Source organism: Lates calcarifer, linkage group LG3, assembly GCF_001640805.2.
Source record: "Lates calcarifer isolate ASB-BC8 linkage group LG3, TLL_Latcal_v3, whole genome shotgun sequence".
In the NCBI taxonomy this organism is placed as follows: Eukaryota; Metazoa; Chordata; class Actinopteri; family Centropomidae; genus Lates; species Lates calcarifer.
The window spans coordinates 20,477,958-20,503,962 of NC_066835.1; the positions used below are offsets into that span (position 1 = coordinate 20,477,958).

Below are 26,005 nucleotides of genomic sequence, written 5' to 3' on the forward strand. Positions count from 1 at the left end.
ATGATAATTATTGCATTTGTACAGTAATTTAGCCATTTGACAGTGTCCGATCAATAATATCAACAACCCCTGAATGTCAGATCATCTTGACGTGTCTAACTTTCATAGCTTTTTCATAGTGAAATGGTAAAGAGCTGATTTGGAACCAGATTATTTGCTGTATGCTAACCATTGTCAGTAATGTATTATGGGAAACTGACCCTGGATCTGCAACTAATGATGCAATCATTTCCCATTAGATAGCCATTGTCTTTCATAAACTCTTTGTTACTGTATTTCACAAGCTGTTTGTTATGGTTATCCTCAAGTTTGTTTGGTTTATGCTACACAAAATATTTACTTGTGACCTATTTGTTTACACATTATATGCATAGCGTAGCTGCTGTAGCCTACAGAAGAAATACTGACACATAGCCTGAACCCACTTGTTGTTAATCCATGGAGGTGGTGTAAATCATGGTAGAGCAGACCTTGCTGTGATCCCTTTGTTTTTTGGTAATCCAGAGTCTGGATTTTGAATGTACCGTGTTTCTCTTGTGGACTCTTTGTACAGTTATTTGGTTCTCAGCAGCTGGCAGCGCTGCATATTGGCCGTGTTGTATATTTTCATATCTGTTGACACTTTTTATTTGTATCTGTCTCAAAACTCTGTGCGTGTCCATAACTATACCAAATTAGTGATATCATCTATATCAGTGGCAGAGATCTTTGTGATTGTTTGGGAAAAACAGAAAACCTGTTTACATAGATTGTTTACCTGCTTTTGTTTCCAAAAGTCAATTAATCACAAAACCTTTTATTACAAATTTGAGTCATTATTTAAGGTAAAATTTTTGAAATGTTAGGACACTTTTTCTAAAGTGGTTTCATAGTGTTTTGGAATAAAAGACAGCATTAGTTTGACAAGTGCTTCATGTAGGGTTTGATTCTAACATCAATAAATCACTGCTGCATTAGTTTGAGGACAGTTTAATTACAGTAAACTAATGAGTCTATTGTGAATGAGATTATCAGCCTTTCACTGCACAGTTAGTCACATTTGGATCGTCACAGCTGGATTGTTTTACAGCACAAATTGTTAAATATTTTCACTCTCTGATACTAAAACTCATTCCCTTTCCACATTTCTAACTGCATAGTTTCACTTGATCTTACCTTTTAAGACCAGACATCAGTTGTTATCGGCTCTTATTGTTCCTTCAACACAAACACAGGGAGACGGAGAAAGAACAAGTGTCATTACCTTCTGTGGTCAGAAAAAGAAAATTCAAAACATAGCACAGCCTGTTTTCATAATCCAATAAAATCTATGTCAACAGCTAAATGTAACAAACTCCTAATTCTTCGTCCTCTCCAGACAAAGACAAGCCCCTGGACTCCGATGAAGACTCATTGGGTGTTAATGCTGGAGGGCCTGGTGGGGTGGGAGGAGCCCCAGGCTCTGGCGCCCTGCGGCCCAACTCCCAGTCAGCCTTCCTGGGCCCGCTGCTGTGGGAGAGGACCCTGCCGTGTGACGGGGGCCTGTTCCAGCTGCAGTACATGGACCTGGAGGAGTTCCTGACTGAGAACGGGATGGGGATGCACAGCAACGGGGCCAGTTCCACCAGCGCCCAGATCCCCTCCCAGGTAAGACTGGTCGAGTCCAAAACCCACAGCGTTACCAACTTTACTTGGCTGTTGATGCAAATGCTTCTTGTTGGAAACTCCTATATGACAAGAATCAGGAAGGACCAGTTAGAATTTGTCCATCATTTGAAAACAAAGAACCACTGTCTGCACTTGGCACGGCTCAAAATGTGATCAAGAGGCACTGTTGTCCAGCACAAAGATTTGATTTTGCTCTTAAGTTTTGATCTGTAATCACTTATGGGTGGATAGATCACCATGTCCAACACCTGAATCTAATTTGGGTGAACTGGACAAATCCACAGCAGCTTAGTTAGCAGAGGTTTTATGACTGATGAAGGTCAGCTATAGAGCTGTAGCTCAGGCTATGAAAAGAACGTTGTCGGTTTGAGATGGGGCTTATATGTTCCTTTTTTCTCTCCTCGCAGAGTTCCCAGTCAGCGGTGCCCAACCAGAGCTCCCAGTGCCCTCCTACCTCTCCTCCACCCTGCTCCTCCTCTTCCTCCTCCATGTCCTCTTCATCCTCCTCTTCTTCGCTGCTGGGGCTGGAGACGGTCCAGCCACAGCCACAGCCGCAACCGCCGCCGCCGCCGCCACCCCAGCAGCAGCAAAGCATGATGGGAGGACCCGAGTGTCTACATGGTGAGTACATGTGAAATTCAGAACATCACAACAGTGAGCTCAGAGAAAATTTGTAGCATCTGGAGGAACTATCAAGTGATGAAAATTTTAATGGAATTTATAACAAGTTAACACATTGTGCACCAGTTGTTGAGGACACAGGTTCCTGATACATTAAACTCAGCTCAACCATTCGACTCCTTCAACAATAACCAGAGTAGGATTGTCTCTAATTATATCTCCGTGTGATAAACGGCTGACACCCTGTGCTCCGGCCCTCCACGGCTCTATCCAACAGCCTGTTTTCATCCATCATATATTCATAATTTATTGTTTCCTCTCTCTGCTGCTTTTGATGTGAACCAGAACTGCCAGAACATCAGAAGTGCCTTTATGTCTGTCTTTCTTTTATTTCTTTTTATTTTTTTCTCTTGGAGCAAAAAATGGAGATTTCACAAGTCTGACAACTTCCAATTCTGACTAATTGAAACCACAAAGCCGATCCTCATAATGCTGACGGTCCTATTTTTCATCCTGTGAGCCATCGGATGAATCACCAAAGCTAATTTCATGATGATTTATTGATGACAGATTGCCACATGTCTTTGTAAATGTTCAGTGGTTATATAGACATTTATAGGAAGGATGAGACGATGAAAGAGCAAATGTGTAAAGTAGATGATTGGAGGCAGCGTGAGAGACCAAACTTTTTTGTGTGATCTGTGTTGGAAGTGTTTTCTTTTTTTTACATTGTTGTATCTCTATGTAATTGTGAATTTGATCTTGTCATCAAAGTTACTGAATTGAATCAACTGAGAGAGTGAGTCCAAATTGTTAGATCACATTTTACACATTCAAGTGAAGGCAGAGCTGTGTCTTTGTAAATATATGTATACATTCCCTCCACTGGAGTAGGAGGATTTACCATGTATGTTCCTAACAATAGGTTTTATTATCTGTCTGCAAAGCTGCAGCCAATCATGTTACAGTTAGGCACGTAATTTGTTCAAACTAATTTGAGCACAATTCATAAATATAAAGATCAAATGTAATGTAATGTATCATCACTTTACAAATGTCATTAGAAGTTAAGTTTGTTTCCACCTGGAGAATGTAAGTCTAATATTCACTCTACTTTTAGCTCTATTTTTGGTCTCCACCAACTCCAGAGGGAAACATCAGGCTCTTAAGCTGCGCTACTATGTTCATTAGTGAGTCTTTACCTGTGTCTGTCTGTAGTGTCTGTCATCAGTTGTGTGCAGTCGGGTTTTTTGAGCTTTTTCTCGGACAACAGCTGCCAGTTGTGACAGAAAACAACGCTCATGAGAGCCGTGAACCAAAACAGTGAAATTGGCGACTGGAAAACCAAACTAATGAGCTGAAAGACATTTAAATGCTTTGCAGAGCTGAGGAAAACTGCAGAAATTGGTGATTATTGTCTGTAGGTTCATCCCGGTCACAGTACACAGTCATGTCATTCATTGCTAATAGAAAAATAGCAGCAGTAGCTAACTATAGACATGACATGAACACATCCAGGCTCATTATTAAACTTTGTCAAAATTAAAAAAGAATATCTTACAAATTTACAGATGACAGTCACACGATAAAAATCCATATACATTCATAATCTCCATTTAAAACATAATCTCTCTGCATTGTATGACAATATTACAAATATATTTTGTATCAGCCCATTCAGCTGTATGATTCTTTACACACATTGCTCCAAAATTCAACCTGATATATTTGGCATCCTCTGAAACTTTTCAAGCTCTTTAGGAATGTAAAATAAAGCTGTGCAGTTTTGAATATATTCAGCTGCACAGCAAACATTTCTAAAGATAAAAGACACCTGTGTGCACTTCTAAATTTAAAAGGTTTGTTGTTGTTTGACATTTTTTTAGAAACTGACTAGGTCACCTCAATGGATGTTTTTGATCATGTCGAGATAATCAGCTGCATACTTCGTGCTTCTCACATGTGGATGCTGTGAGTATGCTGGATGAAGAGTTTGGACTCAGCTAAAGGCAGAGAGAGAGTGAGAAGGAGCAGGAGAGATAAACTGCCCAGCAGGATAAGATTCTGAGAAATCTGACTGGGACATTGTGTTTGTCTTTTTCTTCTGAGTCATAAACAATAAGAGATGAGATGTTTCACTGTGAAAAGGAGCTGCAGAGTAGCTTGAAGAAAAAATAAAACACAAAAAAACTATTGGAAAACGAGACAGAGGAAGAGAGATGCATGAGAGAAAAGCAGAAGAGATTCAGCCTGGATAGAGCTGCTACAGAGGAGAGAATACCACTGGATACTGCTGCAAGGCTGTTTCTGTGTGTGTGTGTGTGTGTGTGTGTGTCTTTGTATCTGTCCTGAGTGCTTCTGCAAGTGTCTATGAATGTGCACCATCAGTGTGTGTTTGTGTGCATGCATGCTTTTGTGCGTGCACGTTTGTGCACGTGTGAGTGTGTGCACTGAACTTTGAACATGCATATCAGAGTGTCCTCTTTGTTTCGGCATTTGCATGCAACTGTGTAGGCTTTAAAGTGAACATACTTTTGTGTGTGTGTGTGTGTGTGTGTGTGTGTGTGTGTGTGTGTGTGTGTGTGTGTGTGTGCTCTTTACTCTGAATTATAAACACGTGACTGGGTTGAGCATGATGCATCCAGCCAGAAATCCCTCAGGTCGCTGTGGAGCTGAAGTGTTACTACAGAGCTGCAGAGAGAGAAACAGAGAGAGAATCAACCAGAGAAATAGATGGAAAATAGACTGGAAATAATAATCTGATCCACATGCACAGTTTGATTTTAATTCATTCTGGGTAAAAACGAGAACAGCTCAGAGGGAGGGAAAACACAAAAATATGGTTGTAGCTGTGGTTTTTTAGGGAAGTCTGATTTTTCACCTGTTTGATATTTAAAATGTTATAAATTTTAAAATGTTATAAATTTCAAATATTTACACTGGTGAGGACACAAACTGAGGTCTTAAGAGTGAAGTCGTCTAAATGGATGAAAGCTGCATAGATAAAACAATTGCTAAACCAGCTGTTAGGTAACTGTAACTGCAACTGCAAGAGCAATTATATCTTCTGCTCTTGACAGTTTTTCCTTACCTCACAAAGTCAGACTAAACCTGCCAAGTTTAGTTTTTGCCAAATGATTTTAACCTTAAAAAAAAAAAACGTCCTCTGAGAATCAGCTGAGCCCAGGAGCAGCCCAAACACTGCTTTGATGTCATTCACTGACTCCCAAAACCCCCAAACCTTGTGAGCGAAAAATACTCAGATTTTATAACAGAGCCAGAGCGGTTTTATCGACTTTCAGCTAGATTTTATGTTCCCACAAATCCTGAAGTTGTGTTTTCTGCTGCAAGAAAGCCTGATCACCGCAATTACTACTACAAAATATAGAAAAAAAGAGATCGGCCTTTGTCTCTAAGAGGAGCATCTGGGGATTTTTTAACCTTTTTTTTTACCATGTTTTTGGGTGTAAATGATCGATAGGGACGAAGATCTTTACAATCGGTCTTCTATTGAGTAAGAACAGTGCCGCAACGTAATCAAACAGTGCAGCTGTTCACCTCAAAATACGTCCATTAAAGTGCTTGTTTTTCCCCCTGACGGGGTGTAAGTGTCTGAAAACATGGTGTGGCTGTGTGATAAGAGGGTAAATCTGTGAAGCAGATTTAGTAAGAAGTTGAAGAAAGACCACCATGGCGCTCAATGTAAGTCAGACGATGTGATCGTCTCTTTAAAGCTGTTCTCGGTAAGGAAGAGTGGAGCTGCAGCGTCTCTTCTCTTCGTAAAGAGCAGTCATTGCCTCAGGGAAATAGGTAAATAATTATGAATCACCTTTACTTGTTGTTTAAATCGGGCTACAGCTTTGACACTTCCAGGTCAGTTCACTCAGTCAGAAAGCTTCCTAATCAAAAACAGACTTTTAACCTCAGATTCCCATGAGTCTGTGGATTCTGGAGGATGCATGAACTCATTGAACTGCAATGTGAAAGCATCTGCTGCACAAACTCTTCACAGCTATTACAAAGGCGGTCTTTAAGAATGATCAACCTCTAAGCAAAACACAGATTACTGCGCTAAAGACGCACCACAGACATTTGGTGAAATTTGACTCACTGTTTTCGACTTGTCACAACAGACAGTTTGACACACGTGAGTAAGATGAAACAAGGCACCCGGAGAGAAATCCCAAATCTGAATATCTACCCAGATCTAATCAGTTGTTCTGTTGCCTGAGGCTGATCTGTCCACCAAACTTCATGGGAATCTGCTCTTCTTAAATCCTGCTCACAGACACTGACAGCCTGAGTGGAATAAAAACAACCAACCAGACATGAGAATATGGTTTCTATACATTTATAGAAACCTAAAACAGAGGTTACACACAGCAGCTAAATTCAGCCTCATTATTTAATTATGTTTCATCCAAAGTTGGATCTTCAGTGGGGTTGGGTTGGTTTTCAGCTGTCAGACATCTCTTTGGCCTCAAGTTATCTCAGAGTGTGAACAATAAGAACATCTGAATAGACCTCAATATCCTCAATCTACATTACCTCATATATAGTCTTCCAAGTCTTTGACAACAAACTTCCTACTGCCTGGATGAACTCTAATGTCTCAAAACCAAGGTTTTATTGCAAAATTTGAACCAGTATGGCGACCTTTACTTCTGTAGCAGCGTTCAGACATGATGTTGACAGAGTCTGAGGTTGAGGACTAGAAGGAAGCTCTTGACGTTCTGATGTAATGTGGAAGCTTTGCTGTCTACAGATAATATGAGTGACATCTTCAAGAATGTGACGTCTTTTTAGTCAAATGTCACTTTTCGTTTTCGTCACCATCAGAGTATTAAGGCGTATTCACACTCCTCTGCTCTGTGCGGACATCCACTGTGCTCTGAATTTGACCTGAGCTGTGCTAACTTTGTTGGCACAGTTTACTGCTATATTGACCATTGTTAGGACTGACAGACAAAAACTGTATTCTACTCTACCAACCAATGCACAATACATCAAGACCCTTTAGCCTCAGCTAAACCATGCGACTTGTGTTAGCTTAGTTCAGTCAGTTAGCATCTTGGTATGAAGCTCATTTTCTCACCTTTCTGGAATCTTTTAATGATTTTTACAGTAAATTAAAACAGTGGAGAAGAGTGGAAAGGGAGCTGTGCGTCACCATTGTTGAACATAAGGAGGCTAGCATTATTTTGACAAAACAAGCTTTTTCTGCAGCTGTCACACTGTTGTCGTGAGCAGATAGAGTTCTCAGTTGGATCTGTTGACGTTTCTGAAGAAAATAATGAACTTTATTGCTTGCCTATCATTATGCTTAAATAAAAATGCAAACTCATTAGCAAACATCACTTATGTGTCCAGGGCAGACGTAGGAAGGCTAAAACAAACTGGGGTGACTCCTGCATCTCAGTGTGTTTGATCTGCCTCTGGCTGAAGGAATAAAGCAGTGTTACTGCAGATATGTCTCCATAGTGTGATACATTATACTCAAAGGGTCTGAGTCTTGTGGTGCTGTTCCCTCACAAGTGTTTACTCTTGTAATTTAGTTGTAACAACAGTGACATTTTGCCTCTTGTATTTTTTTTAGATTACCTCTTGACGTTGTGCAAATGTTGTCCATCCATCCAGTTTTACAACAGAAATTATGGCTCATAAACCAACTAACTATCAGTTTTATCTTTTACGTATCTGTTTTTTCCACGGCTGAACCAAAAATATATCAAACATATGCAGAAAAGGTCAGCAAGCAAACCACTGCAGTCCAAACTGTGTAACCGCAGTCACTTACTCTTGCAGACAGACAATCTAAGCAGTGATCAGACCACCCGTGGCCTTAGGAACGACATATATAACTTCACCTCAAACAGAAACCAAATTCCAGCGTCTAGACCACAGGAATCCCAGATAAACCCTCCAGGAATCATCGACCAGACATAAATTAAGAGTTTGAAAATGACATACAGGTATTAAAAGATATGTTTAGCTAAATCTGGAACGTGAATTGTGTTGGCAATGAGCTGATGTTCTGTCTCTTTAAAAGAAGAGAGTGCAGGATAATGCCATGCTGGAGCATTCAGTGATTTAACATTCAGGGCTGTGATTAATCCTGGTGAGGGAAGGGTTAAGCAAGACACTGACTCTGCACTCTGTAACACTGCACAGAGAGAGAGAGCAGTTTCTGGAGGGGGAGAGAGAGAGAGCCCAGTCAAGAGTGATCGCTTTGCATGTTTTGAAATCTCTCTCTCCCTCTCTCTCTGTCTCTCACACGCTCGGGCCATGTGCGGCTGCCACCTCACGTGCTGCTGCAGAAAGTATTAGAGCGAGAGAGCCAGCATGAGAAAGAGAGAGAGAGAGAGAGAGAGAGAGAGGGGAAGGGAGGGGCTGGGGGAGGAAAGAGAGAGTGAGGTAGGAGGAAAGTGGAGAGAGAGAGAGAGAGAGAGAGAGGAAACAGTGGAGATTACAGAGCGAATAAACACTGAGGACGAAGCAAAAAAAGGAAAACGATTCAGAGAGGAAGATTTTTATGATGGCAGAGTGAACGGTGATTTATTGAATTTCAAAACCAATTCTTATTTATCAAACTATGAACCATTAAAAAAAAAGACACAATACATTTAGTTACTGTCTACTAACTATACAAATTCACATATTTATCATATCAGCATGTCCAAAAATAAGTCCCTCCTCTGCCACAGAGCACAACCCCCAGACCAGCTAGAAACCACCCAGGTCCTGGATTCAACAAGTCCTCCAAACTAAGCCACAAAATATGCCTTTCAAAGCAGACCACATATACGTGTGTTGATCTGATTGGATCTGATGCCCTTATTGACTGTGCAGCATCATTTGTTAGTGCCTTTTACAAAAGCGCAAATGACCTTTAAAATAAAATGAGTCATATGACCTTTATTTGGACTGGCAACCACCACGGTTAATGGCAGCGTTCACCGGTGCCATATTGTATAGTTTCCATCAGCCTGTAGGTAAACAGTACTGTCCTGTTTCTCAGCCATGTCTCAGCTCTTTCTGAGAAGAAGCAACTTTATCACATTTGCTCCCTCGAATCTGAACATCCCGACTACTTCCTCTGTCTGAATAATGCATCAGTTGATGCTTGACAAAGGACGCAGCACTTTAAGGTCACCTCCAGACCAACATTAACACTTCGGTGGTGTGAAAACGCAATTAACTTCTGCAGTGCTCTGCATTAGCCAATTAAAAACATGAAAGTGCACATTTCTGTTAGATTACTCGGTAATGTGTGTGGCATAATTCTGCAGTCGACCTCTGGTCAGGATGGAGGATAAAACAATGTTGTAAAATCCAGTGTCATAGTATCATGAATGGTTGTGCAGTGTTATGATGTGTGATGAACCTTCATATTCATGAACCTGTAACACACTCGTCCTTCCTCGGTCATACTGTGTGTCATGGTTTCACCTGTATCTTTCTCATCTCTTTCCCACAGCTAAGTCATTATTTTTCTTACCTGCAGTGGCCCTAATGCTCAGTTGTACAGACGCAAGAAAGTCTGTATTAAAACCAGAAAAGCAGTTCACTACAGGTTTCCTCTGACAGCTTCCTGTGCTTTAATATTTAGTATAATATCTGTGGAGAGCAGTGTCAGTGTAGATCTGCTTTAAAAAGAAGCTTTGGAGTGGAGTTAGAAAAACCTCTTTTCATCTAAAGCACAAGCAAAATACTGAAGTTAGGATGCAGTTTTCAAACAACAGAGTTATGCATTATGGGTAACCTGCAGACTCCTGATCAGATCTGACCAAAGGCAGAGTGTGAGATGAGAGAGAGAGGGAGGGAGAGGGAGGAGGTCACTACTATCGCCACACTGCGGTGACATAACTCCCAGTCAGTGTGTTGACATAAGGAACAAGACTCCTGGGGTGTGTCACCTGGACTGAATTGTTTCTGGTGTGTGTGTGTGTGTGTGTCTCAGTGGCTGTTCTTGCACACTCATGTGAACGTGCACGTGCCTGACAGTGTGTTTGTTTGTGCATTTGTGCAGAGGCGAGTCCAAGCCTGCCTGGGTGTGTACATGTGTGTGTTCCGTGTCTGACGGTATAACTGAAATTACACTGAGACGAAAACCAGATGTTAACGATGCTGGAAACTGAGATTAAAATGATGACATGAATTTATGAAATTCACTGGAATTAAAACAGCTTGGAGCTGTTTTTATTAAACACATTCAGGATTTTAAAATGTTTCTTTTACTGGATGCTCAGTAATAAAGTCTGAGGGGTCGTGAGATGATTCATGGGAGACGAAAGAAGAAAGTAAATTCTGGTACAGATATCTAGATGATTTTTCAGACTTTAATCTTTGCTTTATGTGAAATATTCCTGAGTTTAACTACTTTGAACCAGACATATGAAACATGACAAGGAGAGAGCTACACACTGCTTTCAGTGATGAGTCACAAACCAAAAATATTGGGAAGAACTGGTTTAATCTTTATGTTTTATAAGATTATTATATTTTTGAATATATATAATATTAATATGAAACACAACTAATAACTGCAGCTGTCAAATGGAGTAAAAAGAAAATATTTTCCTCTGAAATATGGAGTAGAAATATAAAGTAGCATAAAATGTAAAAATCAATTTTAAGTACAAGTACTTAGTTACATTCCACCAGTGAAAAATGTGAATGTCATTGTTTCATAGATCCAGAGGCAAATTAATGAATCAATCAAACAATAGTTGACATATTAATCAATAAAAAATGAATCGTTACAGTCAGAGAAGGAGCTTCATGTTGTGAAGGATGTGATGTGTTAGAGACAGAGGTTAAACTTCGCAGCAGACAGGAGCAGTGCCTCAGTGTTTACGTTACAGGGAGGGGAGCCCTCTTTATGTAACTCACTTCCTATATCATGTAACATGTTGTATTTCCAGCTCGTGTTTTTTCTGTTTGGCACAAACAGCTGCTCACAGTTCATCTGCATGTCATCCACTCAGAGCAGGAAACGCAGCGCTGATCCAAGTCTTTATCTCATCACTACTGCTGAGGGTTGTACTAATACTGACACTACTGCTTTCTTTGGGTGGGGAGGGGGATGTTGTATGTTTTTTAAGTCATGAAAAGCAAAAAGTTAAACTCCTATGTGTCTCAGTGAAGGAAGAAGTAAAACCATGTAGTCAAGAAGTTGTAGACTGGACATCTCACTTTTGAAACTAATGGAGCGAATAAATACAGTTTAAATGTAGTGAAGTGCTTAACTTTAATGAAAACTCACAGGAGAACTGACTTAAAAGCCACTGAAAAAGTATACAAAAATCTACTCAATTACAGTAATCAGAATAGATGTTAATTGTTACCTCCATCCTTGTATAATTAGCATAATTACCATTCTCCTGGTGATTGCATTGTTTCTCTTTATTGCATAAGTAAGTGCTGAAACAGGAAATGGCTTGAACAGAGTTAAAAGGTAACGCTTCGTCCTGCGTCGAAGATGGTAATGATGATGATAACGACGACAATGAGTCTGTGAAGTAAAGTGTGTAATTTCGTATGTGTTTTATCCTCTTCGCCTACTTCCACTTTAGTTTTTGGTTTCCTACATTTCCCAAAATGCCTTTTCCATGACCTCCTCAGAGAGCAGCAGCAGTTGAGTCTGTTGCGTTCAGCTGTTGGTTTGATGTGTAGGTGTGAAAGTGAAAGTATAGTTAGATCAAGCGAGCGATTAGTCAAGAGGAAGAGTTGCTCACCTGACTCTCAAACCTCAACTTGTCTATTTTCTGCCTGTGTGGGCGTCTCTGCCCACTACAGCTGATTTCTCCTGTATGATGCGAGAACATTGGAGCAAAATGGCGGCTAAAGAGAGAAGCTGTTGATTTTTGAAGGACAAAAGCCGAAACAAACCATTCCTCTCTCCAATGTCAACTTTCCTTTTTAGATCGTTTAAATGTTTTCTCCTATCGAACTGTGTTGCACCTCAGAAGTTTGAGGGAGAGAACTTCAACATGTTTCAAAGCACAATATATCATCCAAATTCATCAGCGTGCCTCTGTTTGCTCCATCCGAGGATCACCACTTTAACATCCTGAGGCGAAAACTGTGATGGAGAATTTAGATGATACAGCAGCTGCTTAAAAATGAAGGATTTCAACCAGGATTTCTTGACTTGACAGAATTGAACAAGAATTGAATTCTAAACCGTTAAGTTCCTGAATTTCACCAAACAGGACCTTCAAAGACCTTTGAAAGTTAATGTAAGAAGTTAAGTGCTGCAGTTCTGGTACTGAAGACAAAGTGTGATAATTTTGGCATGGAAATTGTCTAGATTAAATATCAGTAATGCTTTATTTTACAGGTCCTGTAATTTCCAGCTAGTTCCCTGAAAACCTTCCTCATAATTTCATAACAATTGGCAGCTGTTAATTACAAAGATATTTCAGAGAAAAGTGAAATAAAGAAAGTGATAGTTGCTATAGGTATTAAAGATAACACTTTATTTTACTGGTCTGTTATTTCCTAATGATGTCTTCAGAGTTTCCTGAAAAGAACCAATGACTGTGTGTAACAGTGGACGGCCTGTCTCCACTTCAGTGTACAAAGGTTAATTAGTTTATTTAACAGCCATGCAAGTTGGTACTGAAGTTCTGACACTTATTTACTTATTCGTTTTAGCTTCCATGAAAGACTTCCCTCTATCTGATCCCCAGTGACTGTTCATTATCAATTCATTTATTATTTGAAACACTCAGAACTGCGGAGTTGTTTGTTTGTTTGAGAACATATTTCACATTTTGCATTTAGAGATAAGTGGACGTGTACCAGCTGATCACTCTATACTTTACCTGTGATTAGCAACAAACTATGTGGAAACTAGAAAGTAGGAAATGATGTTGTTAGTAAGTGAAAATAGTCTTGAGGAAAGGTTAACTTCAGGTCACATTTCCTCAACCCAAGAATAACATTACTATATACAGTATTTGAACCTCTCGGTTGAATTCATAGACGTGGACAGACTGCAGGAGAGAGTGACAGGCAGAGCGACAGGCGGAAAGAGAAAAACACATAATCTCAGCTAAATTAATGAAAGCAGAGAGAGAATCCGAGAGTCAGTGGCTGCTTCCTCCAAATGGCTCCCGCTCACAGACAGGAAATGAAGCCAGGCGAAGCCGCGGCTTGGCGACTGTTTACCCGGCAGCATGGGAGCCGTGTTCTTGGATCAGTTTCAACTTTTTGCCCAAAATGGTTGTTATTAGGATGGAGCTTTGGGCAGACTTATCCAGGATCAGCCCTGTCCAGCTGCCAGAGAGTCAGATAAAGGCAGCAGCACTTGATCTGATGGAGTCGCTGCTTTAAACAGATGGACCAGAGGATGTATAGATGGATAAAGAGGGAGATATATGGTACATTGCTTTATGGGTTGTGTTGTCAACAGCACTTGTGATGATTGTATGAACGTTTGCATAAACGTGTATAGTTTGCATGCAGCACAGACCATAAGGATGTATGGATGTTGGGCTGCAACTTTAAGGATTAAATTGAAGATATCAATTTTTTTGGATTATGCAATTAACTGTTGCATCTATAAAATGTCAAAAAGCCATGAATTTGCATAGTAGAGCTTAAAGTGGTGTCTTCAAATTCTCTAACCATCTGTCCAAAATCCAAAAATATTCAGATCAGGATGACAAAAAAAGAGACTAAAAGCAGGAAATCCTCACTGTAGCCAGACTGGAAATGAGAGAATGGTATGTTCTTCTGCCCAGCACAGCAGATGAGTTAAACCTGCATCAGGAGGTTTTTTTTTTTGTCCTCTGAAGCAAGCTGTAAACGCAAAATTATAATTCTAATAGAACTTGTCAGCAAACAGTTGCTTGTTTACACATCCAGCATTTATGGAGCAACATTTAAGATTCATGTTTTTACCATGTGATGACTCTAAGTCTAAATGCATCCTCTTTTAACTTAAATTTTGGTCTCTTCCAACTCCTGAGGGAAATATCTGTCTCTTCAGCTGCTAAATGCTCCACTTTATTTCACCAACCTGTCTCTAACTGTGTGCAGGTAGTGCAGCTGAACTTTTCTTGCTGAAAACAGCCGCCTGCTTCATCTGGAAACGACTGTGATTAGAGCAGCGAGAGTAAACTGAAACGGTGATGCTGACAGCCTAAAACAGTGAGCATAACGATGCTAAAAAGCTGCGCAGAGGTGAGGGGACATGATGAGTCAGGTGATAATTATCTGTCAGTTGAAATGAAATCATTTAATCCATATGTAAAATGTTAGTAATAGCAGCTTTAATTATTAATCAAATGTGTTATTAAATATTTTAGCAGCTTTCAAGAATCGTAAGATGAATTCAGTGAGAAAACAACATGAAAAGTAAAAGATGGATTATTAATAAGAACAAAGAAAAAACAGATGATGCTTAATGATCAAATGGTGTTGAGCACAGTCAGTAAAACAGTGGAGCTTTGTCTCTCTTGTGTCTAAAATCTTTAGCAGCTAAAGTTACATTTAATTTCTCCCTTTTTATTACAAGTTTCCTAATCTTGTCGTAATAATTCACCTCATGATCCCTCACCGTTTATGTGCAGAAAATATTTTTACGTGGCTGATGAAATTGAAAATTCCACTGATATTCTGGTTTAACCTGGTAAAACCCTGCTGATATCCAGGTATTTCATAGTGTTTGAAAATAGGTGGGTTTCTCTCTCTGCGTAGACTGAGTTAGACACAGAGGCAGGCAAGAGGCTGTATGTTGCAGACAGGTGTAAAAAGCCTGTATGTCCAAAGAAGGCTCCAAAAGCCTGAATAATATCTGTATATCCCAGGTCTTCATTGGTAAAATACAGCAGAGTAACTGTCCCACTGGTGTTCTCTACACTCAGTGTTTGGTTAAGAAAGTATACAGTATTCATGGTTTATCCATTATTCATGTAGGTAAGTTGACCAGTAAAAGCAACATCACAAGCAGCAGCAGTCTATTGTATTATTGTACTGTGGCAGGTTGGAGAGTTCAGTCCTTATAGTCCATTTGTTTAGAAGCAAACCGTGGCATTTGAACAGTGGTGGCAGCAGATAACAACACTGAGATGCCTGGAAATTGAAGCCTCTCAGAAGAGAGGGGGAATTTTAATCAGGTTTTGTCCCTTCTGCCAAAATGTCAAACTCTGCAGGATGACAGGTCGCCAAGACTCTGCCCAGTAAACACGCTACTGTATGTGTGGGTCCATGTGACATTTGTTTACAAGCCCTTGCCTGATTGCAGCTGGGCATGGGGAACCCGAAATATACAAAAAAAAGTCAACTTTTCCACTCAGTTTTAGACCAAAGAAAACCAACTATTAAGGATAATAACTGTAGAGGACAGAGCAGAGTGATGCATTTGTGAAGGTTATGTAAATCAAAGCTCTCAGCTATGAAAAAAAAAATTCAGATGAAGCTTCTGTTGTTAGATACAAGTAGGAAATGTGGGATATATTTTTGCAGAGTATGTCACGACTCTTATTAGTTGTGTAAAAGTGTAGGCGAATGTCAGTTTCCTCTGCTCCTTGAGAGTTTTCATAAGCAGATCAAAATCACTGAGGAGTCAAATTACTGGATGTAAACACAGTCGTAAGAAGATTTTATCGGTTCAACATCAGAGTTTAAACTCAAAAACCACCATTCACAAAGTTTAGGACCCCAGAATCTCCCACTCCTGCATGCTCAGTGTGTAGTCAAGTGTTTGCTGCTGAAATTCGGGGGGAACACGGGGGTATTTTGACCGTCTCTCTCCCTTCAAATATCCCACCCCCCCGCCTGCCACGGAGTGTCAGCTTGATTTCTCAGAGCCTGTAGAGGATTTGGTTGTGGTATTGTGGTTTGACGTGCATAATAAAATGACTGACAGCTCACAGCAGCAGTCAAGTGTCTGACTGACATTTTCAGGTTTACAAAACGCTCCGATTGCACAAAAGCCCGAATGGCTGAGGACATTTTTTGGGGTTTCTGTGATTTGACAAATGCATAAATGATTTTCTTGATGCAGTAAAACCAAATTAAGACATGTCAACAATTCTAAATCTTTAAAATCTATCATTAATGAGAGGGACTTTAGATGTATTTATTAAAAAGCAAACAGAATTTCCTCTAATCTCTCTCTCCTGGTAAAAAGAACTAACAAGTCAAATTATGTACTGTAAACATGCCCCTTTTCTGTTTAATTTGCTCAAGTATGTGAAATCTTTCCACTACAGTTTCAGTCGATATTGGTCACCAGCTCTGCAGTTATTTATAATCTGTGGCTCAGAGCCTAGAGCTCCAAAAAAAAAAAAAAACATTTCACAAATGCTGCCACCATAGAGGACTCACTGGTGCTGGATAACTGCTCAGCTAACACTTTTATTCCAAAGCGGAAAAGGTTTTGGAAAATCAAGTTTCAGGTGGAAAAGAGATGTCCAGCAGGTTTGGAGATATGGCTGGAAATAGTCTTTTCTATTCTTGGTTCTATTCTGTTACATTCACAAAAGCAGTGCTAATGCAGAATAGCTGCAGGCTAAAAGCATCGTGGAGGAGTTTCACATTCACTGCCACATGATTTACTATCAGGATCCAAGAATTATGTGAACCGATTCAGCTTTTATTACATCATTGATATTTTACAAAAACATAATCCCTTTTTACTTATTTTGTTCTTTTCATTCCTGGATTTGAATGTTCATGTTATTTTATTTCCATCCATAACATTGTGCTTTGAGAGCACATATGAAAATGTCATGCCAGTAAAGCCCACTGGAACTGAACTGAGAAAAGAAACTGACATTATCTGAGCATTTTTAGATGTAAACAGGCAGCAGTAGACTTGATTTCTGGTGAGATTTTTCTGATCTCCTATTCTGGTTCAGATATGGTTTTTGGGCCTGTATCGAGTCATACAAGCTGATGTTCTACACATCAAACACCACAAAGGGTTAAAGAAAAACCTGATCTCTCCTGCTTGTTGTACATTCAGCATGAAGTGAACCCGCTGCCCTCCTGAGTGTTTCTGGCTCGATACTGACACTCGGTGGTGAATCAGTATCACTGCAGTGACTGTGGAAACAACAGTACTTTACAATGCTGTTTGTTTGAAGAGATTTACAGGCAAATATGAAGGGTCACAGTGTGCACCCGCCCTTAAACATGCATGCCACAAGAAGATAAGAAAAGAGAGTTGGATGGATGTAATGGAAAACCACCAGTTTGAATTAAATTTGAACATATTGTCCGCTGTCTATAGGGTAATCCTCTTTATGGTCAGCTCATCTCAGCGGGCCTCATTCTTGGCTCGCTGCTCTCTGGATGAAGCAGCAGAGAGAGGGAAAGAGTGTGCAGCACATGTGACTGAGGCCTCGAGATGGAAAGTGGTTGAACACCACTCTAATGCTCTGGGGGTTTGACCTGTGTGGGATTTTAAACACCCAAACCCACAAAACTGCCTGGTATAGCACAGGTTTGAAATCAGATCCTTTTCATCCTCGAGAAATAACTACTACTACTACTGGACTACTACAGTGGGCTTTACATAAATGTAAGTAAAACACAAGTCATGAAGATATTAGACAAAATTAAATTGATCTTTCAATGCTTGTGAGGGTTGGAAAGTCTTTAAAACAACATAAAGGACATCACATTACATCAAAACTGTGTATCTATGTATTGTTAGGCCTCCTGTTTCTTTACTCGAGCTGACTTCAGTACAGTAGTTCTGCAATTGTTCAATACATAAAAATGTTAAATTTAGGGGAAAAAAATCAGTGCACACCATTATACACTACATATTGAAACAAATCTTCAAATGAATATGAATAGAATGAATTTAGAAAGTGGGTTGCAGTCATCACAGATGGATAAAAAGTGCTACAAAGTCCTCAAGGCAAAAGAGACTTTTCACACTTGATCATTCTGCATATATGTACATGGCTTGATTACAGTAACACTGGGCAGATGTCAAACTTTGAATAGTTTCTGTTGAAATCAATAACTGCCTTTAGCTCTGCTGCTGCTGCTGCTGCTCTCTGACATGTGACCGTCCTCAGTGAAGGCAGATGGGCTCTAATCTGCAGATAAAACTCAAACTAGATGATGATGATTGGAGGGCTAAACGAGTAATTAAGCCAGTCCTGCTGATTCTGTGTTTATTACATCTGATTGGACTGAATTATCAAGAATTAACCAGCAGCTCTCTCTTTCTCTCTTCTCCCATGTCCATTCCTCCTTCTCTGGTTTTTTTTAATTTATCTGGTTTTATTGGTTTGACTGCTACAAACTGTCATTAACAAAGTACCCTGCCTGCTATGACTGCAAAAGGAAACTGATTGTAAGGAGGTTGATTTGTTTCTAAATTTAAGTTAATGTGAAGCAGGAAAAACAACAGTGAGACAGCTGGTTAGTGTTGTTTTTTTTTTTAACAAGCAAAACAGCCAGCAGGTTAAAGCACATGTCCATGATTGGTGTAGCGAGCACAAACAAGCAACTGATGTTAATCGTAGCACATAGCTTCTCCTGGAAATATACCACCTTGGACAACTGTGATTTTCCCACAGTTTTTAGAGTTTGTAGAGTTTGTAGTTTTGTTTGTCGTTGGGGTTTACTGGGTACAGTACAAAGCCTTCTTGGCCATTTACTTTACACCTCAGGCACTTGGTCGCTGTGTGGGCACAACAAACTGTGATGAATAGTTAAACTGGTACTGTAGTTAGCAGACGAGGTAAATGTTTAAAGCAGCACAGTGTAACTTTGCAGAGCAACAGCTCCCTCTGCAGCCACGAGTGGTAATTACATCTGTTGGCTCTGAGTCAGGGCAGTTAAATGGTTTTCATGTATAGAAACCCTTGATTGTAGCTCTGACGGTGTAGTCCCACCCACGAACAGTGTGTATTACCCATGATCCTCGGCTTCTGGAGCCCGCAGCGCTGTCGCTGTAACAAACACACCAAACTCTGTTTGTAATTCTTTTTTCCTGGCTGGATATCAGAGATGAACGCTGGTTTCTAATGACTTCTCAGTCTTTTTAACTGGTCTACAGTTCAGCATCACTCTGGAACTTGCTGAGCCTGATTCCAGCAGTTTAAGCTGCTGACTCTCACTCAGTTAGAGGGAGATTGTACCTGCACACCAAAGTTGCACAGAGCAACAACAGGTGTCTGGGAATGACAGAGGCTCCATTCTCTCTGTTACAAGTCAGTGAACCATGATAATGATTCTGAAGCAGATATTTTAAGATAAAATACTTCCATAATATTTCTTTAGCTACCTCTTTACAGTGTTTTGACCAAGAGATCGACCTCCATTATTACTGTCAGAGTGTGTGTGTTGCTTCGTCTATAACAACACCATCTTTCACCCTCCCAGGTGGGCAGTCGGTGCCTCAGGATGCATCGCCCTCCTCTACCTGCCCTCCTGGTCCCCCCGGGCCTGCAGCAGTCGCCAACGGCAGCAGCGACATCTTGGTGAACTTTGACCCCGACCCAGCGGACCTGGCGCTGTCTAGCGTGCCGGGCCAGGAGGCGTTTGACCCGCGCCGGCACCGCTTCTCCGAGGAGGAGCTCAAGCCTCAGCCGATGATCAAGAAGGCCCGCAAGATGCTGGTCCCCGATGAGCAGAAGGTACTACGTCTCCTACAATTCATAGCTTCCCTGAAGAATATTTTCAATATAGGAATGAGGCAGATTTTTCACTGGATTCGACTACAGTAAAATAAAAATAGAAAATAATGGATTTAAAAAATTCAGTCTGCTTAAAGAGCCAGGTCCAGAGAGTTACACCTCAGCTTTATAAAGGTCTGTAAAGATAAACACGACAGAGGGACTCACTTGCACATTCACAACTGTGACAAAGGCACAGCTCTGTGACAGCTCTGTATTATGTGGAAAAAACTGATGCTCACTAGTGCTGGTGCCTCCTGACCAGAGTCCTAAAATATTTTGTACTCAACTCATTGCACGTTCAGGAGAAGCTGTGATCAATGGCTCATGCTTTCATAGGTCAGTGCAAAGCGGCTGCAGCTCCGGAGGCATTTGTAATTTATGGAGAGATGAAGGCGCTCACCTTCAGTGTTCAGTCGTAGCCCGTTTTATAAATCATTTCTACACAGGTTTGGATAAATGATCTCAAAGTTGAAGATGAAGCCTGGATTATTCAGCAGCTCCTCATAAGTGAGCGTTTAGATTCTGCTGTGTTTAACAATAACGCTGCACTGAGGAGAAGAAAAATCTGGCTATGCTTAAAAAAAATACAACATTATTATTATTATTTACAGAAACTCATCAGAGTTCATAAACTAACCTCAGAGCACTAACAGAAGGATAATGATTTTGCTGATGAGTTTAATTGTGGACTGATGTTAACTTTGCCAGATGTAAACACATCCTGTAAAAGGCTCTCTGAGGAGAACAATGTGAACCATTCGGGCCTGCAGTGATTCCACTGGCATAAATCTTTCAGAGAGAGGGATCTCTACAAGGTTTTACTTTCAATTTGGATTCCTGTTTTGCACTCAAAGTCCAAAAGTTTAACACAACATCGCAGTTGTTTCCAATCTTGTTCTCATGAGACTGTCCTCGGCCAACAAATATCTTTCATGCCCCAAAAAACAATGTTGCAGACTTTTGTGAGGCTGCAGGGCACGGCTGCAGTGTATTTATTCATTCAGCTGAGCAGCTCAGCAGGGCAGGACTGTACAGCTGCATTTAGAAACAGCTGCCTTTCAGAAAGACTTATTAATACACTTTTCACTTGGAATCGTTACTACTGCTTTTCCATCCTGACTCCCATCCTGAGCTGTGCAAGGTGCAAAGTATTGAGTATTAGCAGACTCATGAAGACTTTTAATCTAAAATGTGTAGGACTTGTGTATACGTGCAAACCATTTGATTGCTGTGTCTGTTTGTGAGCCTTTAGTTGTCTGTTCACACTGGTCAGCCAGTATTGACTGCAGATAATAAAATATGAGCAGATGTTCTGACACCAGAAAGTAACAGGTGACGTGGAGTCCATTATTTTCTGCTGTTCTACCATGGTCACCTACTACAGGCAAAAATAGGAAGCACAAGGATGAAGTGTTGTTGGTTGCTAACTGCAGTTTAAAGGAATACTCCACCCAGTGTTGTAGCACTCAAGTCCAGGACTCAGACTCAAGTCCGACTTGGACTTCAAAGATATCAGAAAAGATGGAAATAAGATCTTACACTTGACAAAAACATCTCCAAAAACCTAGAATGCTAATGCTAATGCTGATTAAGGCTGCATTTGGATCAGAGCAGTTGCTCAACAGTTTGATGTGCTGAGACACCTGCTGCTCAGTCCATGACCATGGTATAAAGATGACAATGAGGCTCTCACAGTCCAGTGAACTGTCATGGTTTTCGTGTTCTATAGCTGCGATTATTCAGCTGTTGCAACCTTTCCTGCTTCTCTTCCTCCTTTCCTACCATCCTGTCTGTCTCATCACATGACTGACCCTTCTCATCCCACTCTCGCCCCTTTTTTTCTCTCTCCTTTCCCCCACCTTCCTCCCCACACACCCCAACATACTACACCGCCGCCGTTGCTGATGACAGGACGAGAAGTACTGGAACCGGCGCGTCAAGAACAATGAGGCGGCGAAGCGTTCGAGGGACGCTCGGCGGCTGAAGGAGAACCAGATCTCGGTGCGCGCGGCCTTCCTGGAGCGGGAGAACGCCGCCCTTCGCCAGGAGGTGGCTGACATGAGGAAGGAGCTGGGCCGCTGCAGGAACATCATCAACAAGTACGAGAGCAGGCACGGAGACTTGTGAGGCGGAGGAGGAAGAAGACGACGAAAGAGGAAGGGGCGGGAGGGGAAGAGGAGATGAGAAAAGGGTACAAGGCAACCCAACAACAGCAGCACTTTAGTTGAAGTGGCGAGGGGGAAGGCCGGCGTAGATCTGCAGTAAGCTCTGTGCGACACCGGGCGCAAACACAAAAAGTGTGTTTTTAGTGCGTACGCTGTGCTTCAGGATGTCACAACAGGAAAGCACGGCAACGCCATTTTTTCCCAGTTTGACTCTCCGTACATGCTGCTTCGCTGAATCCACACAACGTACTGTTTCACCACCTTGTGTCACCTCGGCAGCTTACGTCACCCTCGGTGCTGTGCTTACGCCCGGTGTCGCATGGTGTTTTTGCAGGTAGTGCGTCCTAGTGCTGCTCCGGCCAGTTCAAACAGGGTGTTGAATTCACATTATGCCAGTGAAATCTCACTTTTTAAGCTCAAGGCACGGACACAAGCCAGGAGAGGTCAGATGTGTAATTTTTTTCTATAAATAGGACAAAAAAACATGTATATTTTTGAACTGGGCAGGAAGGCAAGACTAGTCCAGCAAAGAGGAGGAGAAGGAGGGGGTGCAGGGTTTTCGTCCATAAAGCAAAGAGATTTTGACATAGGATTATTGTATATTTTTCTATTAGCAGAGATAGTCAGGAGGAGGATTTTGGAGATAATCTTTTGTATATTTTATATATGGGGTGGGGAGGGGCTGTTAGCTGGACAGTCACGGGGCCACACGAAACGCTTTTCCTCCCAACTGTTTATCGCTAAACAACAAATAATCTATTTTCGATTTCACGGAGCAGGTTAGTCGGAGGCAGAGGCATAACAGAGAATGTATCATGGTTGAATCAGGTATTTCACACGGTGTGAGACGAGGCGAGATATCTTAGTAACGATTGTTTTTGGTGTAGGGGGGAGTTGGAGGAAGACGGTGAAACAAAAATTGTATAGTTTAAAGAAATCTTTGTGTTCGTTTGTTTTCTTCGTGGGCTCGTACAAGCACTTGATTTTGTTATCTTCTATTTGATTCCGTGTCTGATTTTGAAATAATCGCAGGGCTTTTATTTTTGAAGATGAAGGAGAAAAAGAGAGAGAAAAACAGGAAGTCATTAGCCATCAGAACAGCTGGATGTGAGCAGATGTTTATGAGTAAATAAGGTGGAGAATTTCGCTGGCAGGTTTGCATTTGGTTGGGTGAACGTGCGCTGCTCACACATACACACTCAGACACACAATTTGTTAATAATAACACAACACGGTTGCAGTCTTTCTCTCTCTGTTTACTCTTCAGTTTGTCCAGGAAGTGCAAAAATGAAATGCTAACTGGTTTAGGGTTGATTTGCCCAGATTGAACAGTGACTGAAACCTTCAGCATGCAGACACACAACAAACAAACACACAGACATGCACAGTCCTCACCCAGGTTTTAACCCTTATTGTTGTTGTTGATGTTGTTATGGACTTTTATGGTGCTGATCTGATCTGATCCTTCACCTGACGCACACAAACGCACACACACACTTTGACAAAAATCATAATCACACACATGCAAACACACACAATAAAACATTTCTACCATCTCAAACACAGTACTGAACTGCCTATACCCTTTCTTTGTCTTTTATTCCTTCTTTTTAGTTTATTTTTCCTTCTTTTGTTGCATATTGTATTGATAAATCGTATATAGATTTACACACAAGCACTTGTCTATACCTCTCCTTCAAACTTTACCCAATGAGAAATGAGAAATGCACCCTATTGCTACTGTACCATACAACTGTACTATTGAATATTAAACTATTCTCACTAGATATATATGTGTATATGATATATGCTTGAATTATGTGATTCTAGTTGTAATATACATAATTGAATATATTACAGAAAACCCATTGGAATCATTTTGTCAGTTTTTTCTCAGGTGTTTTTGTCTGAGGTATTAAATACACGTATTAAAAAAACACGCAAAAAAAAGTCTTTGATTCGATCACAGAATTGTGGTTTGTTTTTGTTTTTTTGTTGTGGTTTTTTTTGGGTGGGGGTAGGGTAGGGGTTATTTTTTATTTTTCCTGTTTATCTTTATCACTAACATACAGTGGGACAGAAAAGTTTCTCCTCAGACCAACCATCCGCTTGCTAAGCCCCGCCCCCTGTAGTTACCTTCACTATGCCGCACATTCTAGAACTTTATGGTTACTATGGTAACGCTGGCAGATTTTATCCGTTGAGATTCCGAGCTATTTCTTCAGACAAAGCAAAAGTAATTTTTTATTTTTACTCGGTGACTGTCAGTTTGATCTCCTGCAATGACAATATTGCTGGCAAATTTTATTAGCCGTAGCTAGCTAGCTAACTAACATCAGTTCTGATGCTGTGTCCAAAATGGTGAACGTAAACTCATTCACTACTAATTATATAATAACCTCTCAACAGTTAACTCTATAGACAGCTGATGTGAAATCAGAACTTAGTAGCTGATATGAAACTTGACAAAGTAGCTGTACCACATTGAGTTTGCTAAGCTATGATTGGACAGTTGCTTTTGGGGGAGGGGTTTAGCGAACGGTTTATTTAGAGCTGCTGCGTCTGTACGTCGAGATGTCAACTAAACCTAAAAGATTAAAAGAATTTAAAGTTCTTGTTATCTGCTACCTACTGTTATGATGACTTTTGTTGTTGACAGTCTTTTAAATAACTTTTCAGTCATTTTGTGCAACAGCTTGTTTTCTTCAGGGGAAGCTGTGATTTGATTATCACGGAAATCCCCTTTTGATTCCCAAGAACAACTTTTACTTGATTTCCCATGAGCCTGTTTGCTGTTGGCACCCTCCACAGAGACTTATCCGAGCCCCAGGTGTACTATGGGAGCTGTACTTCTATCCTTGATATATATATATATATGTATATGTGTATATATATATATATATATATATATATATATATATATATATACTTTTTTCTTTTTTGGGAATATGTTAAACCTGATACACAGACACAGACTTTTGAATTTAAATCCCTGGAAGAAAAGTCTCAGAGCTTCATACGCTTCCATCTGTTGATGGAAGAAGGAAGCCGGGTGTTTTTTCTTTTTGATATCTGGGATTTTGGGATTTCTTCACAGACCTTTCAGAAACTTTTTGACAGTGCTATTTTTCTATGTAACTGTGTTCTTGAGCGTGTTACAACTTTTTCTGGCGGGCATTTGAGGCCCAGTCTTCACATGGTGGCAGCGACAGTTAGCTGCTGTACGATAAAACGGCATTGCGGGTAATAATGACAACAATAATAATGATGATAACAATAATGTACACAACCTTGTTATTTCTCCTTCAACTTTGTGGATTCTCAGCTAACTTCTCCTTGTTGTGACTGACTGTTATGAACTACAAGTCCCATGAGCGCAACACTACCCCAACTTCTCACCAGTATTGTGTGCTGTCCACAGGGATGATGGCATATGTGGTCTGGCTTTTTTCCCTCCAAACATCAATAAAGGCTTATCCTTACTCACAGACAGAGTTTTTCTGGTGTTTTGCTGTGTGATCTAAAGGTGTGCACAAACCAGGTGGCAACCACCACATTTACTGTTGAAGCTAATGTGGGAAGTGTTGTTAGCTGAAGGCCTGTTAATGGCCACAAGAGACAGGCTTTACAGGAAAAATTACTATATTGAAGTAAGTGAGAAACCCTTCTCAACAGCCAAACTCAAATGACACACAGAAAAGAAATGCAGAAGTTAAATTCACCTTTGAAAAGTGTGTTTTGGTAGTTTAAACTGTATTGTTCCAATGGGGAGATATTAAAGTGTAAAGAAAAGGCACTTACTGTCATATGCACTATTTTCTCCTGAAACATTTGATGAAAACTACAGTGACCAGCCATTTTAGGAAATGAAAATAAAAGGAAATAAAAAGTTATTAAACTATATAGTATTTAAAA

At 40.5% G+C, this 26,005-nt stretch overlaps 1 protein-coding gene across 1 annotated transcript in view; it reads left to right on the forward strand.

Moving 5' to 3' along the window:
- The window catches only part of LOC108886959 (thyrotroph embryonic factor), a 31,201-nt gene extending 5,623 nt beyond the window's left edge, over window positions 1–25,578 (forward strand). The window contains exons 2-5 of the mRNA XM_018682120.2: window positions 1,358–1,626; window positions 2,055–2,268; window positions 19,630–19,883; window positions 21,837–25,578. Coding sequence (XP_018537636.1) covers window positions 1,358–1,626; window positions 2,055–2,268; window positions 19,630–19,883; window positions 21,837–22,052 — 953 coding nt within the window. The 3' untranslated portion in view covers window positions 22,053–25,578. The remainder of the gene's footprint in view (window positions 1–1,357; window positions 1,627–2,054; window positions 2,269–19,629; window positions 19,884–21,836) is intronic.
- Window positions 25,579–26,005: the final 427 nt, after the last annotated feature.